Source organism: Urtica dioica, chromosome 3, assembly GCF_054948205.1.
Source record: "Urtica dioica subsp. dioica isolate 48M chromosome 3, U.dioica_male_clone48M_v1_H2, whole genome shotgun sequence".
Classification (NCBI taxonomy): domain Eukaryota; kingdom Viridiplantae; phylum Streptophyta; class Magnoliopsida; order Rosales; family Urticaceae; genus Urtica; species Urtica dioica.
Genome location: NC_142758.1, coordinates 48,848,415 through 48,868,166, shown reverse-complemented (window position 1 = coordinate 48,868,166; position 19,752 = coordinate 48,848,415). Strand labels below are relative to the sequence as shown.

Here is a 19,752-nt window from a genome sequence, read left to right as displayed (position 1 = left end):
TGGACTAGCGGCGTCGATAGCGAGAGGGCGGGTCATGGTTTCCATTCACGAAATAAGTCTTCCGCTATAAGTTATTAAGAAATAAATTTGATGGTTTTGTTTTCTTTATTAAGAAATATGTTTTCCGCTACAAGCTACGGTTTTCTAGTTCGTTGAAAGTTATTTTATGGATTACGTTTTACTTTGCTACTATCTTTGGTTTAAAATCGGTATCTCATATTTTATGTTTTCGTCAAGTACTTCTCAAGATATTTTGAAATGCAATCTCTATGTTTCTTTAATGCTTTTGTTTCTTTTTAAAATCTTTAAAATTTTGGTTCACCTTTGTATGATGTGTTTTAAAAAAAAATTTACCCCAAATTTTCTTAAGTTTTAAAAAGTAAGATAAGTAAGACGGTCCGAAAAGTCGGGTCGTCACAGTTGGTATCAGAGCAACGAACCTATGACCCCCTTCGCTATTCGATCGCACGGCTACACCCTACTCAAGTAAGTTAGTACTTTTTTTTGTTTATATCTTAGTCGTAATTTTTTTTTTCTTAGATGGAAAACGTTCAAGCTGCTCATGAACAAGGTAGAGGTAGGGCACGAGGCCGAGGTAGAGGAAGAGGTAGAGTTACCGTTGATGCCCCAGTACAAGATGCACATCATGCCGCTCCGTTTCCCGCACAACAGGGAGCAGCAGAAAATCGCAACGGTCCAGCCCCCGGACCTCAGCCAGCGGCCCAACCAGATCTTGCGGTGCTCGTTGCTGCATTGCTGCAACGTATCGAAGCTCAAGAAGCGGAGATACAAGAGTTAAGGAACCACCTCCCCCAAGTGAATGGAAATGTGGGAGAGGATCAACAAGCACCACCAGCACCTCCTCAAGGCATACCTCAGATGGGCCAAGTTGTTGTGACTGATGATCTTTTCGAAAGGTTCAGAAGGATGAGAGCTCCAGATTTTGAAGGATCGGCGGATCCTTTAGTGGCTGATGAGTGGATGTCAGAGATGAAGAAGATCTTCAACTTCATGAATATCTCGGAAATTGAGAAGGTCATATGCGCATCTTTTGTTCTGAAGAAGGATGCACGATACTGGTGGGAGACAGTAGCAGCTAGAAGAGACACACGCGCTATGTCTTGGGACGACTTCATCGAGGAGTTCAACAGTAAGTATTTCAACATGCGCGCGATGAACACTCAACAAAAGGAGTTTACAGAGTTAAAGCAAGGCACGATGACTGTGACTGAAGCTGTGAGAAAGTTCAACCAGCTAGCAAGACTATGCCCTCACTTAGTTCCTACCGAGTCAGAAAGAGTTCGAAGGATGATGGAAATGTTCCGACCGGAACTGGCTCTAGCTATCGACAGTGGAAGTCATCCACCATCCACTGTTGCAGATTGTCTCGAACGTGCAATACGTGCTGAATACCATTTGGTTCAAGTGAAGGAGGAGCGAGACCGGTACATCAAGGCACGGAAGGAAGAGAAGACTCAAAGTAGGGGAATATGCAACAATAAGAAGTTCGACGAGCGTCTCTTCAACAACCAAGTCGACAAGGCGCAATATCTCGAGAATGAAAACGGGAAGAAGAGGAACCATCCTGAAAATAATGGTAATGCAAATTACAAAGTCAAGATGGAAAATAGGTCATTTCCGAAGTGCAACACATGTGGGAGGATACACCCAGGAGAATGTAAGATGGGCAGTATACTGTGTTACAAGTGCGGTCAGCCAGGACACTTCCTGAAAGATTGTCCGAAGCAGAACTTTGAGCAGAACAATAAGAATGGGCGACTTAACTACATTCAAGCTGAAATTGAAGGGCCACAGATTTTCCAGGGGCGACTAGAAGCACCACCAGCAACTCAGACACCATCGCCGCCTCAAGGTCGCACATACGCCTACACTAATGTCAATACCCTAGCCAGCACCTCGAATGTAGTAGCAGGTCAGATTACTTAGTCCGTTATGACGCCTTTGTTTTGTTTGACTCTGTTGCTATTCACTCTTTTTTTTTAGTTGAAAAAAAAAAACAAATTAGGCTATAGTCTAGAGAAAACTATAAAAAATTTATGCACCGCCTTACCATATTATGATATGTTTTATTATTATCAGCCTCGGAAAAAGAGTACCGATAATAATTAGTACCTAGGAGTTAAGAATTGATTTCATCATTATGCCGATGAAAGATTTCGATGCTATTTTGGCGAAGAATGAAGACATGAGATCGCAATAGCCTTTCTTATTTTTTATTATTTTAGATACTTTGTATGTCAAAGTAAGCGTTTATGTTTTTCTTTCTCGACCTTCTTGTTAATTTTCGGGACGAAAATTTTAATAAGTAGGGGAGATTGTAAAACCCCAAAATATTTATGAACGTATTGGAAGTTTTTTTTATAATATTTTTTAAGCATTTTAAAATCCAAAATATTATCGTATATATATTATATATATATATATATATATATATATATATATATATATATTATAGACCAAGAATAATATTACGTTAATAAGTTTTGTTTCAAAATAATTATGTATATGTTTATGTGTGTATGTGATGTGAATATGTATATGTATATAAGTAAATTTATATATATGTACATAATTAACGTGCATTGTGTGCACTGTGTTGTTTTATTAATGTTTATACATATAAAATTTAGTATATGTACACGTAGTAGTTTGTTACGAATGTAAATATCTATATATATATATATATATATATATGTTATTCGTTTCCTTTTAAAAAGGAAGTTTGATTTGGTCAAAACAACCTCTGTTGTTTTTCTTCGGCAATAAAAAAAAAAATAATAACAGATAAGTCTATTTTTTTTTTTAAAGGGTAACGTAACTTTTAGGGTTATGATTTCCCTACTATATAAATAACTTCAAACATCTTGTTTCATTCTTTTTAGACTCTGCTCTTTCTCACTCCACCACCGATCTCTCTCTCTTAATTCATAATTTTATCATTCTTCCCACAAAAATAAACCCTAGCCACCAAATAGATGGATCTTACCATCTTTGTTCTCAAGTTTTATGAGCGTTAAAGAGTATTCTTTTCACAATCATCTGAGGAAATTAGGTATGAATTTCGTGGTCTTCTCAAATTATTGCTATATTGTTTGTGATTTTTTTTGTGAGTTTTTAGATTAACAAAGGGTTTCTGGTTCGGATTTTATCAAACCCTAATTTTCATACGCTTACCGTGGTTTCAAAAATCATGATTTTGCATCGATTCTTTTTGGAAAAGTTAGCTTTAGATGTCTTCTATCTAAATAGTTAATCGAAAAATATTTTTATAAAATAGAGAATATTTTCTGATTAAAGTCCGATCAGTGCGCGTACCAGTTTTACAGTTTTGACAAATTTTCAAAATCAATTTTTAGACGCTTACCAATTCGGTTACGTTGATTGTTTTAATACAATTCTTCTTGTAACGTTTATTTATGTATGTTATCTATTCAAAAAAATTAATTTCATAATTTTCGGATCACTTTGATCTGTTTTACAAGCGTTATAAATTCATTGCGCAGATCAGGATTTTTCCAAAATAAATCCTAATATTTTAGTATTTTGTTATTTTTGTCTTTTCTCAAATTTAAAAACTAATTCTGACTTTGTCGATTCAGAGTTTTATTTTTAAAATATTATTTCAGATTTTTTAGAATTTTTCCAGAATTTTCCAGAATGTTAGTTTTTTTCCCGAAACCCTAATAGCCAAGGGTATTTTAGTACTTTCGCGTCTAATCTCGTTTCTGAAAATTTCCAGAACCTAAAATATGTCTTGAATACTTTTCTCAGCTGATCCCAATAGTCTTTTATTCCGATTAGGTTCCAATTCTCTTAGAGCGTACAATTCCTTCGACGATCCACGATCGTAACTCCCGATTTTCAGGTGAGAATAATCTCACTACAACACAGATTAGTTCAAAATTAAATATGATGTTTTGTGATTCATGTTATGGTTTGTTTAAAGCTTTATATGTTTGAGTAAGGTTTTCTTTATTTGTTTGTGTGTTTGATTGTAGTAGTTGGATTTATGTTTGGTCGACTATGCACTGTTAAGTTAAAGTAGATTTGAGAATGTACATGTTTAGTCATGTATTGAATGAGCATATGTTTGAAAGTTTTTATGTACATGTCATATCAGTATGTAACGTAATTTCAAAAGTGAAAAGATAAGAAAGGGAGTCGTATCGCCTCGAGAGGTATTAAGGAGAAGTTTCCCGGGCCGAGGCTCTAATGGGGAAATTTCTCGGGCCGAGGCCCTAATAAGTTTAAAAGATAGAGCGAAGTGTGGGACTTTATAACCCCCACGTCTTCGTATCTAAAGTGTGCACTGAAATTGGTACGACTACCCTAGGGGCACCCCGAACTAAAAGTTGATAGAATCAAGAAAAGAAAGATCAAGTCATCAATTAGTTTAAATTACTAATAACCGGTTCATGCACTGCATTACTCTTTTTTTGTGAGCTTTATATTATTCTCGCTGAGCGTAAGCTCATCTTTTCGAAAAAAATTATGCGTCTGTGTTGTAGGTAAACAACTCGCAAAGAACTGAGTAGGGTGGACTAGCGGCGTCGATAGCGAGAGGGCGGGTCATGGTTTCCATTCACGAAATAAGTCTTCCGCTATAAGTTATTAAGAAATAAATTTGATGGTTTTGTTTTCTTTATTAAGAAATATGTTTTCCGCTACAAGCTACGGTTTTCTAGTTCGTTGAAAGTTATTTTATGGATTACGTTTTACTTTGCTACTATCTTTGGTTTAAAATCGGTATCTCATATTTTATGTTTTCGTCAAGTACTTCTCAAGATATTTTGAAATGCAATCTCTATGTTTCTTTAATGCTTTTGTTTCTTTTTAAAATCTTTAAAATTTTGGTTCACCTTTGTATGATGTGTTTTAAAAAAAAATTTACCCCAAATTTTCTTAAGTTTTAAAAAGTAAGATAAGTAAGACGGTCCGAAAAGTCGGGTCGTCACACATTCTATCTAGAGTAGCCGTCATTTAAGACAGCTATACACACATGCTCATACAGACAATAGCTTTCCGTGATATATAAAGGAAGCATAAATGGAAAACATGAAAATTGCAAAACCATGAACATTTTGCTTTGCTGATTTCAATTTACAAAATTGTATGCAATTTTCATGTAAGCTCATGAATGGAAACTAACTGAACAATATTTACTTGTATTGCAAGGCGACGAGAAGGGAGGCAGTGAATTTATTGGAGCTTTCGGATATATTCGAAAATGCATCGAGTCAGCGAGTAAATCTATCGAAATCATCAGCCTTTTTTAGTATAATATGACAGAAGATATTAGATCGGAGGTGTGTCCTGTCTTGGGGGTTCGAGAGGCTGGCCATAGTAATACTTACACGCTATTCAGTGAAGAGTTCAGAGCTGAGATAGTACAGTGCTTTCTCGGGCCGGAAAAGAGGTCTTGTTAAAATCGGTGGCTCAATTGCTCCCTAGTTATGTGATGAGTGTGTTTAGAGATAGTAATAACAAGAAGTCCTAGATCGATTGGAGATGAATCCAACCTAAAATCAGAAAACGAATCGCACAAAATGAGAAGAAAAAGACACAAACACACATGTTTATAATGGTTCACTCTAAGGGCATGTTTGGTTCAAAAGTTAAATTGGAATAAAAATGAGAATCATAATGGTAATGACAATGCAATGGAATGGAAACTATTTTACTTTGTTTGGTTTGTGGTTTTGACGTGTACGGAATGAAAGTTAAATTGACAAAATTAACCTTGTCTTCTTTATTGAAATTTCTTGTCACTGGTTCTATATTATCAGAGATGTCTTTTTTCAAAATGAAAAAACCTTGATGCAACTTCACTGGTTCTCGAAGTGGGCTCCGGGAGCGGCTACGTCATAACCTCCCTCGCCCTAATCCTCCACGAATCGGGCCCCACGAAAGCCCATTTCCTCGCGACGGACACGAACACGTTCGCAGCCCGTGCGACCCGCGAGACCCTCGAGGCCCACGGGGTGGCGGGCCGCGCCGAGGCGGTGGTCGCTGACGTGGCGGCGGGCCTCGAGGCGCGGATCGGAGGGAGGGTCGACGTGATGGTCGTGAACCCGCCGTACGTCCCGACTCCCGAGGACGAGGTGGGCCGGGCCGGGATCGCGTCGGCGTGGGCCGGCGGAGAGGACGGGCGGGTCGTGATCGACCGGATTCTGACAGCGGCGGAGCGGCTTCTGTCGGAAAAGGGATGGAGTTTATCTAGAGTACGCCACCGAGATCCCGTTAAGCAGTGACTCTAATTTTTTTTTTTTCGAAATATGGATATGGGTAATTTCGGGATAAAGATTTGAGTCAGTGGGAATGAGGGATTCTTAATATATTGGGAGGAATGAAAATGGGTGAATGAAGATTCAACTTGAATGGATTAGAATGGTTATTCTTAGTATTTTTAGCAAACCAAACAAAATAATGAGTTTCATTACATTCCTTTCCATTCCATTCCTACATTATTACCTCCAACCAAACGTGCCCTAAGTGCCGCTACAAATTCATCATGAACCAAATCGGAGGTGTTTTAGAATTCTCTCTTCACTTTACAAACAATATGGAAGCATAAAGTATTTATAGAGAAAAATCATATTGTTCCGCGAATTCGTCATAGCCGATCGATTAGACTACGCACCTCAATATATTGTAGTAATCATAGTCCAAATAATAATGATATAGCGGGAACATATTCTAAATTGAATTTTCCAGTAACTAATATAGAGAGTAATATCAAGAAGTCACACACATTGATCAAAAATGTATTCATTGTGTTCATTATCATATTTATATAGGTTATAAGTTACTCATCTCATCGCATATTGTTTCAAGTCCGCTACATTCTTTTTTCGCTCATCAGTTAAGTTCGTTATGAATTTGTTTTGACTTGTCCAACACATATAAACTTATATTCTCTACGTTAATAGAAAAATAGAGTTCAACAATTTGAATTTTTTCTTTTTCTTCTTCACTATTCAAGAAATCCCATATTTGTTACCCTGGCGCTCTCTCTCTCTCTCTCTCAATGTATTTAACCGATTTTTTAAATTGATTTTTAGCCGTAAAAAACCGGTTAAAAGTTGCTTCTTTCCACATAAGTAATTATCTTATCATGTTAAAGTTTTCAGAATTGATTTTCGGCCCGATTCACGATTAGTGACGATCCACTCACGTGTTGACACGTGGCAGTTCGTTGCCACGTGTCAACACGTGAGTGGATCGTCACTAATCGTGAATCGGGCCGCATAGCATCGCTCTAAAGTTTTACTCTAATGACCATGACCTGTGTTTTTAATTCTCGCAATTTTGTTTTTTTTAAACACTTACAATATTGAAAGATATCCCAATGCCAACTTTGACTAAAGTATCGTAAAAAACACACACACACACACAAAAAAAAAAAAAAAAAAAAAATAAAAAAAACGTTGCATGGGACAGATACAGACAGCAATGGAATTGAAGTGCTTGCGCAAATAAATACTAAATTTTGTCATATTTATAATCTTTAGTGTCGTTAAAAAAAAAAAGTACTCTCACATTGATATGTTCTAATGAAACTTGTGTAAAATGATTGAAAAAAAAATTATTTTCACAGCCCACTATATGTTTGAAAACTTTGCGTCCAAGTAATAAATTAAAAAATGGCGGACCCTTTGAAACTATAAAAATCTATCTTTATTTGGGTGATATTTTACTAATTTATGGTTGATTAGTAAGTAATCTGCGAAATAAACACCAAACCACCTTGATTTAGACCAAAAGTACACATAAATTCTAAAATCACCTTGATTTCAGCTCCATATATTCTAATCATATATGAGTTCATTTACCAATCATATAAGCCATCAAATCCAGATCGGGCAAAAACTGTCAAATGATTGCACAGTTTTTTGAAAAGCAGTATATATATATATATATTATTTTACAAGCAAGTATTTTCATTTCCTTCACTCATTTATGCCTTTTTTTTCTCATTTATTGTGCACGTGATTAATCAATAAGATAAAGATAAACTGAAGGTGGAAACAAAAATGATTACCAAATGCCAATTGACATTATTATTTTCCCTTTAATCTCATATTACTTCCCTGGTACAGCAAAGCTAAAATGGATTGTCTAGCTGGTCAAGTTGTGTTTAAATAGATATAGTAAATACAATATTTTCCAACTCACTCTTTGTCATGTTGCTATTATGATTCAGTGGCTGAAATCATTACTTAAACCAAAAAAAAAAAAACCTATCTTAAAAATGAAGGAAAAAAAAAAACTAATTACTCCTAGAATAACTAATGGATTTACCCAAACTGTTGGTTTAAAGTTTAAACTATGCAGAAGGGATTTTTTTTTTTTTTTGTTGATTTTGCGACCCATTTGCTATGAAAATTCTGCTTATTTATGTTTTAAAAAAAAAAAGACAAACGAGCAATATAGCCAAATTGAAACGTGGATTTTGAGATCTAACCCACGTTTTGGTTAATTTTTCAATCTAGCCAATTTTTGAAATTTACGGATATTAAAATACAAAATTACCCTTCATTAAATAAACAATTACTGTACATAAATAAATAAATAAATAAAATAAAATAGAAATAAATGACAACAAAATAACACTCAACATTATAACTGGAAATAAATTACAAAATAAATCTTCACTGCATCCGGCCATAAAAGCTTCACCGTTATCAATTTCTCAACCTTTGACATTTTTGTTGCTCGACTTGTGACCAATTCAGCTTTGTTTCTATTTAAAAAAATTTACTGAAATTAACATAAATAAACATAAATTAAACCAAAATAAACAGAAAATTCACACATAAACTTGAATATGGCAAAGTTGTAGAGAGAGATTGAATTTGGTGGGTCTGAGCCTCAAACGACCAGGAGGAATATACACAAAAATTTACAAAAATTAACAGAAATATACAACAGAATTGAGAAAGATTAAAGCCGAATTACCCACCAGGAAATTGTCGTCGGTCTTCCGCGGCTTGCAAAGATCAAGGTGCATATGGCTTAGAAAAGTCTTATTTTCTCAACTAACAAGATAAATGAATACAAGAATATGATATAAAGACAATGAATAATATATGCCTTCTTAATTTAGATCTTTGTGCAAGTGTGTACGTCAAAGCCTTTATATATAATACTATACAATTATTTATTATATATATGAAGAGAGTGAGAGCAACAAAATCACATGAAAATGTTAAGCAGTTATGGTTGATCTCATTGCAAATATATTAAGGAAGAAAAGAGTCAATGTCATATATAATTAGCATTCACGTCCATTCAGCCTTTTTAATGAGAGAGAGAGAGAGAGAGAGTAAATGTGTTTTAATGAGACAAATATTTTTATTAATTTTTTATTATTTAAGAAATCGTTTAAAGCAAAAAAGGGTAAAATTGGAAGAAAAAAATTGATTTAATTGCCACGTCATCTAAAGTGGTTATATTTGAAACTATGTTCAAACGTGGGCTAGTTTGCAATTGCCATGTTTCAAGTGGTTTATCTCGTGTAATTTTTCAAAAAAAAAAAAAAAGAAGTTAAATTTATAGTTCTTTATATGTCGAAAAACTCATAAAAAAACGATTTTGTATACATTTTTTTTTTTGGAAATTCGTCAATAAATTGAGGACTAGATAAAAAAAAATGTCAGTCCAAAAAAAAAACTTAATTTTGGCAAAAAAAAATCATGGATATATATATAAGGCATATTCATTGTAATAGGCTAAAATGCTGAATATAATAGAATTTTAAACTATAGATAAATTTGTATAAAAATAATGAGAAAAGATGAGACAAACTACAAATAAGCCATTAGTTTAGCTCGCTACGTGAGCGAAAGAAGTTATCTTGGGTAATTTTATCCCCAACACATTACACAAATCTATGCAATTTTTATAAATTTAAGAATTAAGAAAACAAAAGATATTTTATAATAATTTTTTATCTTTGGTTTGTCCAGCAAGTTTCTATCTGTCTCAATACAATCCACAGTATTACATTTTTTCATTTTATCATTTTTTTTTAACATTTGTTGTTTTCTTCATGTAGAAAAAGAATTGTAACATATTACAATACGAGCATAATAATTTTTATTTTATTTTTTATCATTATCATAAGTTGCAGGAGTAATGTACACTGCCTAATATCTAAAAAACAAAGCCTATTCATAGTACTTGCAAACAGATCAATTTCATCACATAACATTTATTGTTATACATATACCATAACCATAATATATAGATAACTTATTAACACAATTTTTAGATCATATAGTTAAATTGTCAAGTTACCTTTAAATCCCAGTGATTGCAATGTCAATATACTATCTTTTTAAAATTATAATTAACAAATATTTGTTGTAACTAGACAATTCTCAACCTTTTTTAAATGATTTGGCCCAAGTTTCTTTTTATTAGAAAAATAACTCAATAAATCGAAGTTAATTAAATTAAATATTCAGTTAAATTAACTGAATAGTTAATTTAATTAACTTCGGGCTGGTGAATTATTTTCTTAATAAAATAAAACTTGGTCTATTATTTAAATGGAGATTGGGTTATTGAGCCTAATTGCCCCTTTAATTAATTCTCTATAATGATTCAACCCCTTAATTTTGAACCCAAGCCCCTCTCTTCATTATAGAGAATTAATTAAAGGGGCAATTAGGCTCAATAACCCCTTAATTTGTAGACCATTTACGATATAATGATTTTTTCATTGCAAAATAAATAAATAAATATTTACACTATCATGTACAACTATTCACAACTGATTATAATTATTTACATAAATTTACAACTACTTACAGACGACGCAAAACTCTCTAGAAAGACTCAGTGTACCTATGCCGGGAAGACCTTAATCGGTATCGACTTCGTCGGTTCCCGCAGTCCTCGGCCTCAACTCTTCGCCTTTGGCCTCGTCGGATCCCGCAGTCTTCGCCTCAGTCATATATCGGAAAGACCGCAACTCGCCTCGTCGGATCCCGTAGCCCTTGCCCTCCACCTCGTCGGATAATAATCTAGAGAGAAAAAAAAAAACCAAAACTTGGAAAATCAAGGCCATGGCTTGTTGGCTCAGCGAGGAAGAATCCATCAGCGGCAACGGGAAATGGACGAGCTTCACAAGCTTGAATATATATGTCAGAAAAATTTGAACCGAATCCTTAATAAAGAAAAAAAGATGCATTATTTTTTATATCAACGATGATAAAGATGGAGGTAATTTTACCTGGTCTCGCGCTCGCTGGAGAAGACTCAAAATAAAGCGCTTGAAATTTGAAAATAAGTTTGCTTATTCTGTTGGATACATAATAATATATAATGTAATTATTACATTTCTAGGTTAGGATAGATAGAAATTGGATTTGAGAATTGGGAAAAACTCACTCTCATCTTGAATGATTGAGAGTGAAAATGTTTATTCCAAAACTGAAGAGAAATGTACAAGTAAATGGCTTTATATAACCATGAAACATTAAGAAAATAAAGGAAAATACAATGAAAGAAATAAAAGAAAAACAACTTGTTGAACTTGTCGTTTTATAGACATAAACGACACTACAAACATATTTGATCTCTAATACACCCCCGCAAGATGAACTTTCCCGAAAGTTCATCTTGGATTGAACTTGGATATCGGAGAAGACAACTCGGAGAAGACCTCGATCGAATGAACGAAGAAAAAAAATGACTTTGTGAAGAACCGGTCTTGTTTTGAGGAAAAAATCTCTCAGAGGCATTTTATCGAACACCTTGAGTGCGCTAAGAAGAACAGGAATTGCAGAACAAAACTGACAATGAAGAGGAACCCAATAATCCACGTCAGCGATGGGTTCTTGAAATCGTTAGTATTTGAGGATGTCTTGGCGATTTTCTCACTCATTCCAAAAAGGTAACCCCCAAAACCTCCGCTTGACGAAGAAGAAACCCATTGCTGCGCGAGAAGATCTCTGTCCGACTGCGAATCGCTCGCGACTTTCTCTCCAAAACGGCGAGACTGAATCAGCGAGCTCTGGTTCGACCTAACGCCCCTGTAACTAATCGTCGTTGAGCTGCGCCGCCGAGGCCGATCCGAAGGCTCGGCGCGTGACAGAGACGTCGAAGAGTCGGCGTGCGAGAGACGGCGCTGCTGAACTGAGGCGGCTGATCGTTCCGGCAGCCATTGTGATGCTAGAGAGAGGGATTTAGAGGGATCGAGAGAGAATTGGGGTTTTAGGCTGTTGAGAAAAGAGAGGGTTTTTGCGAATCGGACCATCGAGCTACGAATTCGCTGCCGCCAGAGGCCAAAGAGTCCGACTTGCGCGTACCCATTTGGACGAAGCATCCTGAGGCGAAGCCGAAGCCGGCGGCGGAAGCTCGTCGATTCTCCGAACCCCTTGACATTTTTCTTGATTTTTGTCTTCGCTCATTCTTCTCTTGAAACTCGAGCCAGAGACGGATTTCGCTTCGTTGGCCATGGATGGCTCGCAGAGAGAGATCGGAGGAGCTGTTGACAGCTTTGACACGGCGAGGACTCACCGGAGAAGGGTCTTGATTTGACAAAATTTGCCGAAGTATAATCTTGATCATATTGGCACGGCGAGACTCGCCGGAGAAAGATCTTGAAGCTTTGACACGACGGAAAATCGCCCGAAGAAGATCTTGATGCTTTGACACGGCGGGACTCGCCGGAGAAGCCTCTTGAATGTTGACACGGCGGGACTCGCCGGAAGAAGATTCTTGAATAATGACACGGCTTGAAATCACCGGTGATGAATCTTGATAAAAATCACTCCGAGTGTCCTATGCGTCTCCGTCGATGAAGCTTCTTCCATCGATGAAGCTTCTTCCATCGATGAAGCGATGGTGAGAAGAACTTGAAATCGAGAAAAAGAGGCGCCAAATAACCGGAACACTCGGAGGTAAAAGAAAATTGACCTTCGTGAAATTCCACCGGGTTCGCGTCGGAGATCTTTTCCGATCGTCGAGGAAATCGGGGAGGACGAAGTGGATTTCTCCATAACCTAGAAATCGAATGCGGAATTTCGCTCTGATACCATATTACATTTCTAGGTTAGGATAGATAGAAATTGGATTTGAGAATCGGGAAAAACTCACTCTCATCTTGAATGATTGAGAGTGAAAATGTTTATTCCAAAACTGAAGAGAAATGTACAAGTAAATGGCTTTATATAACCATGAAACATTAAGAAAATAAAGGAAAATACAATGAAAGAAATAAAAGAAAAACAACTTGTTGAACTTGTCGTTTTATAGACATAAACGACACTACAAACATATTTGATCTCTAATAGTAATCCACAATTTTTGTTACAAAAAAATAAGGATATCGAATCAAACGTTTAAAATTGAACAAAAAAATTCAAAATTTAAATGAAAATTCCAAATATAAAAAAAAGAGGCAGACCAGGAATGCATAAAATACCTGGACTAATCCACGTTATCTTTGTGGTTATTTATCTAAAATTTACGAAACGATGACTGTACGACAATGTCAAACGTTTTAAATTGCTATTTACCTAATTTTTTGTAATTATTAAGCAAAAAAAAAAAAAATAGAATTTACTATACAGTTTTACACTACACTCCCCAATTCGCTTAGAACGTTGACACGTCGACATCACGGTGCGCACTACGCACTACGCGTAGTTTAACGGCAACTGATATTACTTTTAAAAAACTCTTAAAATATTTTTTGAAATGAAAAAAAAAATAAAAAATAATATCTATTACAATTACAGTAAGCAAATTACCAATATAACACCTAATTTCCCCTCCAATTTCTCACCCCTTTTTTCTCTCTTTTCACACCGAAGCTCCAACAATGGAGTTTCTCTGACCTGTATCGTCTTCTAAGACTGAGAATTCGGGAGCCTTGGATTCGCTTCTTGAAGACTTGGTCAAAGCTTTTCAGCTCCGCGTGAAACTGTTTGAGAATTTCGCGGCGTTTATTTTCCCTTTCTCTACCTGTGGTTGTTTCTAGGGTTTTCGAAAATGCCGGGAAGTAGATCGAAGTCGGAGAAGCACGGCGGAACTAAGCCGCTCCGCCGGGATCCGTACGAAGTCCTTGGAGTCTCCCGGAACTCCACTGATCAGGAAATCAAGAGCGCTTACCGGAGAATGGCACTGAAGTATGTGTTAGATTTTTCAATTTTTATTTTATTTTTAGACTATTAAAGTGTTTGAGGAAATGGATTATATTCAATTTTAGCTGTGTAAGTGCCGTGACTGTAGATAAAGCTTGAATTTCATTATAATTGAAACTTTTTCTCCCTGAAAAAAAAAAAATCTTTGGAGACTATAAATTGCAATGTTTCTGGTTTTTTCTGCATTTGCGAATTAGAGTAGATCGATACACTACTACAGATATGTAATATCAAAGGTATATATAGCTGAATGTTAGTGGCTCTCATATTGTCTTTAATCTTGTCGGTTATTTAAAAAGGTGACAATTTTACTCATAGGCATTTGTAATTGGTGTATTTTAGTTACTTTAGTGTGATAGCTATGCTAGGCGACAAATTTAACTTCCATCTGAGGACATCTGGTAGAGCATTTGAATGAGAAACACAAAGGTTTTTGTGATCTTTTCCAAACATTTTGACCTAACGAGTTCACAATGTGAGAGCTATATTTAGGAAAACCTCTTGTCTGTGACATCAGACTCTTGAGCACTTCTATGACCTAAAAGCATATTGTTTACATTACCTTCATGCATCTAAATCTGTATGTGTACTTAAATTATGCTAGTTGTACTTTAATTCTCATTTCCAATGGTCGATTTAGTAGAATGCCTGTGAGCGTTAGTACAGTTAGGGAAACGGAGATTAAGAGTCTCTGTGGTGACGAATGATTCAAAATTGAGGTTGCTCTGCTTTAAGCTATTTAAAGTAAATTGGTGCAGATACCACCCGGACAAGAATGCGAACGACCCTCAAGCATCTGATATGTTTAAGGAAGTGACGTTCTCCTACAATATATTGTCCGATCCTGATAAACGACGCCAGTACGATTCAGCTGGGTTTGAGGTATGAAAGCTATGTCAATGCTAATGTGTTTTTGAAGTTGTGTTTCTTCAAGATCGTTCAGTTGAATCAGTTCAGTGTTTTTTTTTTCTTTGAGATTCTTGCCATGCCATATGTTTATCATTAATCAGATATCGGGTTCTTCTATCAGGCTGTTGAAGCAGAGAGCCAAGAACTAGAACTAGATCTTTCAAGTTTAGGAGCTGTGAACACCATGTTTGCAGCGATTTTCAGGTTAGATTTTTATCTGATATCATTTTTCTCTCTCTCTTTCTCTTCTTCTTAATGTAATTCCCTCTAACTCTTTTATTTTTTCGTGTCCAAAAGTAAACACATTTCGGGTGTTTAATGTATTTTTTTTTCGGTAATTAATAGTAAGCTTGGAGTTCCAATTAAGACGACAGTCTCAGCAACTGTATTAGAGGAGGCACTAAATGGCACGGTCTCTCTTCGCCCACTTCAGCTAGGACAGCCCATGACTAGAAAGGTTTGGTGTTCTATAAGCTGTTGAGTTTCTATTATCTATCGTCTCTAGGGCTTAATCTCCATTTCCATTTTCCCATGTTTTTTTAACAGGTCGAGAAGCAATGTGCTCACTTTTACTCTGTTACAATTAGTGAAGAGGAGGCAGAAGCTGGATTTGTGTGCCGAGTTCATTCATCTGACAAAAGCAAATTCAAGGTTGACTAATAGAATATATGTCAAACCCAAGCTGTCTAGTAATTTTTTTTTTTTTTTTCATAGCTTTGTTCGGTTATGTTGATAGATTTTCGAAAGACTGATAGCGGCCAGGCCCGTAGTTTATGATCCAAGAGGTCTGAATTTAAAAAAAAAAAAAATTAATCCCTTGAGACGTTTTGGCTGATGTGTGATGAATAACACTTTTAATTCTTCTGAGTCATGCATTGACTGTTCCTTTTTATTTTCTTCTTCCAGTTATTATACTTTGATCGAGATGGGAACAGCGGTTTGAGTCTTGCCCTACAGGTATTATATCACGCTGCTTCTTTTTGCAATGCTTTTATTTTGGTCAGTCTGTAGCGTAGTCTATGCATTCTGGGCTATTCAGTGGTTATAAACCATTTCTTTGTCCGAACAGAAACATTAAGAAATTGGTTGTAGGAGGCTTCTTGTAACTGCTATGTTCATAGCTCTGTTATAATTTTCAGAGGACTATTAGTACATTTTCATCTCAACGTTGCATTGAGAGTTTGCCTGGCAATAAAATCCCATTCATAACTTACTTTCCTCGTAGGAGGACAGTGCGAAAACGGGAAAGATTACGTCTGCAGGGATGTATTTCCTTTGCTTCCCAGTTTACCGATTGGATCAAACTACGAATTCGGTGAGCTCTTCGTAAACGACTCCGATTATTGCTTAAACACTCTATTGTTTTTCTTCTCGTTTTCGCCTGAACTTGGTTTCTTTGCGCATTTCGGTCCCAGATAACTGCTGCAAAAGACCCTGATGCAGCTTTCTTCAAAAAATTGGATGGGTTTCAACCATGTGAGATAAGTGAACTGAAGGCCGGGACTCACGTATTCGCCGTCTATGGTGTGTGTGTGTGTGTGTTTTCCACAGAACTTGAATTTCGATGCTTGATATTCAATCATCAATATATATCAATTCTCCGAAAAATTTCTTATAGGCGACAATTTCTTCAAAAGCGCAAGCTACACGATCGAAGCCGTATGCGCCGAGCCTTTCACAGAAGAAAAGGATAGCTTGAAGACCGTAGAAGCGCAGATACTGACGAAACGCATCGAGCTCTCGAGATTCGAAACCGAATACAGAGAGGTAATACTCGACACTGAAGCATTACAATACGTGTCTTTAATTTTATTTATTTATTTATTTATCGATGTCCGGTTTCAACAGGTTCTGGCCCAATTTACCGAGATGACGAGCCGTTATGCACAGGAAATGCAAGAGGTGAGTTAATTAGTAGTTTAGTCTTGGCCTAGTGGGTCTTTTTATTTATTTATTTTTTGAGGTTAACTAATCTAAATTTTTTGACACGAAGATCGATAGCCTTCTAAAGCAAAGAAACGAGATACACGCGTCGTACACGACCGCTCCTCCTACTCCGATCAAACGAAGTTCGAGTAGGAGCCGGAACAAGGGCTCGTTCAAGGAAGATAAAGAAGAAGCGATTCCGTCAGAGAGAGAAAAGAAACCGACGACACGAGATCGGCTCAAGAAGAAAAAATGGTTCAACATCCATTTAAAAGTCGACAAGAGGAAATCGTGCTGAATCAGCTCTTTTTTTTTTCTTTAATTTTTCGGACGGAATTGGAGACCACAACTTAATTGAAACTGCCCCGGAGCTTCTCATGGCCATGTCTAGAGACTTGGAGACAATGGCTCTCTACTGTAAAATTCTTTTCTTGTTCTATTCATGTCTTGGTTGGTAATCTCTCTCTCTCTCTCTCTCTCTCTCTCTCTCTCTCTCTCTCTCTTTTTATTATTTTTTTTTTTCGGCGTTTCTATCAAAAGTACAAATGTAAATTAGGCGATTTATTTGTGGTTATGGTCTCGCTGGATTGCTTGTAATTTTGGGAGAAAAAGAAAATGACAAAATGTCACGACCATGGGATCATATTTATGCTCGCTCTTCATCTTTTCTGTATCTTATTCATAAACTACACTTGTAGGCCTTAATTTAAGTTTACTTGAATATTATAAGGATCTCTACTCTAATGACACTGAAGACTGAACTATTGCGTCTATTATTTCATAATGTAAAATCAGAAAGCTTTCTGAAATTAAAAATAAAATATTGTTTGCATATCTTTTGTTTTTAAGTTTAAACTAGTTCACAATCATATATATATATATATATATATATATATATATATATATATATGTATATATATATATATATATATGTATATATTATATTATATATATATGAAGGAGACCTCTCCTCACAAAACACTATTCAATGAACACTATTTTTTTAACTTTAAAAAAAAAAATTTGAAATCTAAACTAGTGTTCATTCGTATAATTTTTTTTATCAGATATATAAAAATGTCTCTAAAAAACTTTAAATACATTTTTTGAAACCTAAACATTTCTGGACACGTCTCTATATTTCTTCCTCCAGATTAAAAATATATTAATTATTCCGCAGCAATGCAAGTAGCAAATCGCTGCCACCACTTTTCTTGCAACCTATACTTGCATCTAGTGCTGTCAGTTGGGCCGGGCCGCCCGTGTGCTAACCGGCCCGGCCCTCTTTTCAAGAGATTTTGGACCGGTCCGATTTTTTTTTCTTTGAAAAAAAGAGTAGGGCCAAACCGCAAGGGTATGGGCTGGGCTTATCATATAGGCCCTCAAGCCCGGCCAGCTCCATGCCCTAAAAAAGTATACCTCATGCCCGACCTGAACTGTAATTTGGTCCGGTTCGGACCCAATTCTTTTTAAATAATGTAAATATTTATTTTCGCTTAAGAGGAACATTAAAAAATGAAATATTAAGGAATTTAAGTTTATTTACAACGTCACGAGATGGCATCATATTTTCTTTCATGAATTAGTTTTATAAAAAAAAAATCCAGAAAATATAGTATTGATTAATTAGCCTTCTTATTACTATGTTGGTCAAGTTCAATTGATATTGAAAACAATTGGCATTGCTATACTAAAAAAAGGTTTGGTTTATGTGTACACATAACACTCTATTGAATAAAACGTGTTCGTTCAATAGATATATAAAAAAAATGAAGATGCTATTCCCTTCTCTTGGACGACTGGTTCTATTGAGTTTTGAGCTCACTGGAAAGTGTAGTTTCTTATTTTCGAATTTTTTTTGAAAAATTATACAAAATAGTCATGTCAAACTAATTGATTAACAAATTAATCAAAGTTGTAAGTTTTCAATAAAATAATCAAAGTTCCCGATTAGACAGCCAAGAGATGGCGTTCCCGATGAGACGGCGAAGCCGGAGGACCCACGCAAAGTTGTGACAACTTCTTCGATTAGGTTTAACGATGTTCTTGATGGACCCTTCAACAATACTGAAAAGCTCACAAGGCACAATGAGTCCCCGAAGAAACCTATCATCGAAACTTGAGAGAAACGCAGGAGACCAATTGATGATCTCACAAGGCAATGGGATCTCAAAAGACTAGGGTCCAAAAGCCCGTCGATGAAGGCGATCCAACACGGTCCCGCGATCCTACCTGACTAAGACAAACATCTTTCTTTTAATTATGTCATTTAAATTATGTCATGTGATTGCGTCAAGAGCTTTGCTAGCTCTGTTTTTGTTTCCTCTAGCCTTGCTGCCGAGTTAGAGAGCTTAATTTTCAGCATTCTTAATCTGAAATGCAAGTTGAAAGATATCAAAATAATAGAGAGTGACTCCAAATTTCTTGTTAATGCATTGCGATGAAATATTCAGCTCCCGTAGATCTATAAAGCTTGATGGAAGTTCTTATATGAGGATTTGAGTTTGACCGATATTGAATTAGTTCATATGTATCGTGAGAAAAATTTGGCGGCGGATGCTCTTAGCAAATATACGGTCATTCCATTATTTAATGTTGCTTTATAGATCATTTTTATTTTTTTTCTTCTCATGTTTCTTCTTTATATGCAAAAGATTTTAAGGGGTATATATATTATAATTTTTTTTTGTGTAATCTAAGTCATACAATATTTATGTTATTTATTTAATATTGTCATGCT

The 19,752-nt window shown here is 35.7% G+C and overlaps 1 protein-coding gene and 1 pseudogene across 1 annotated transcript; both read left to right on the top strand.

Moving 5' to 3' along the window:
* Positions 1-5,831: 5,831 nt before the first annotated feature.
* Positions 5,832-6,272, top strand: LOC149403412 (uncharacterized; annotated as a pseudogene).
* Positions 6,273-13,796: 7,524 nt separating this feature from the next.
* On the top strand, positions 13,797-17,655 carry LOC149403411 (chaperone protein dnaJ 16-like). Its single transcript, XM_089609461.1, has 11 exons — positions 13,797-14,162; positions 14,936-15,059; positions 15,208-15,290; positions 15,432-15,543; positions 15,633-15,737; positions 15,993-16,043; positions 16,312-16,401; positions 16,502-16,610; positions 16,705-16,853; positions 16,935-16,988; positions 17,080-17,655. Exons 1-11 carry the CDS (start codon positions 14,026-14,028, stop codon positions 17,308-17,310), a joined length of 1,245 nt encoding a protein of 414 aa, XP_089465587.1. The 5' UTR covers positions 13,797-14,025; the 3' UTR covers positions 17,311-17,655.
* The last annotated feature ends 2,097 nt before the right edge of the window (positions 17,656-19,752 follow it).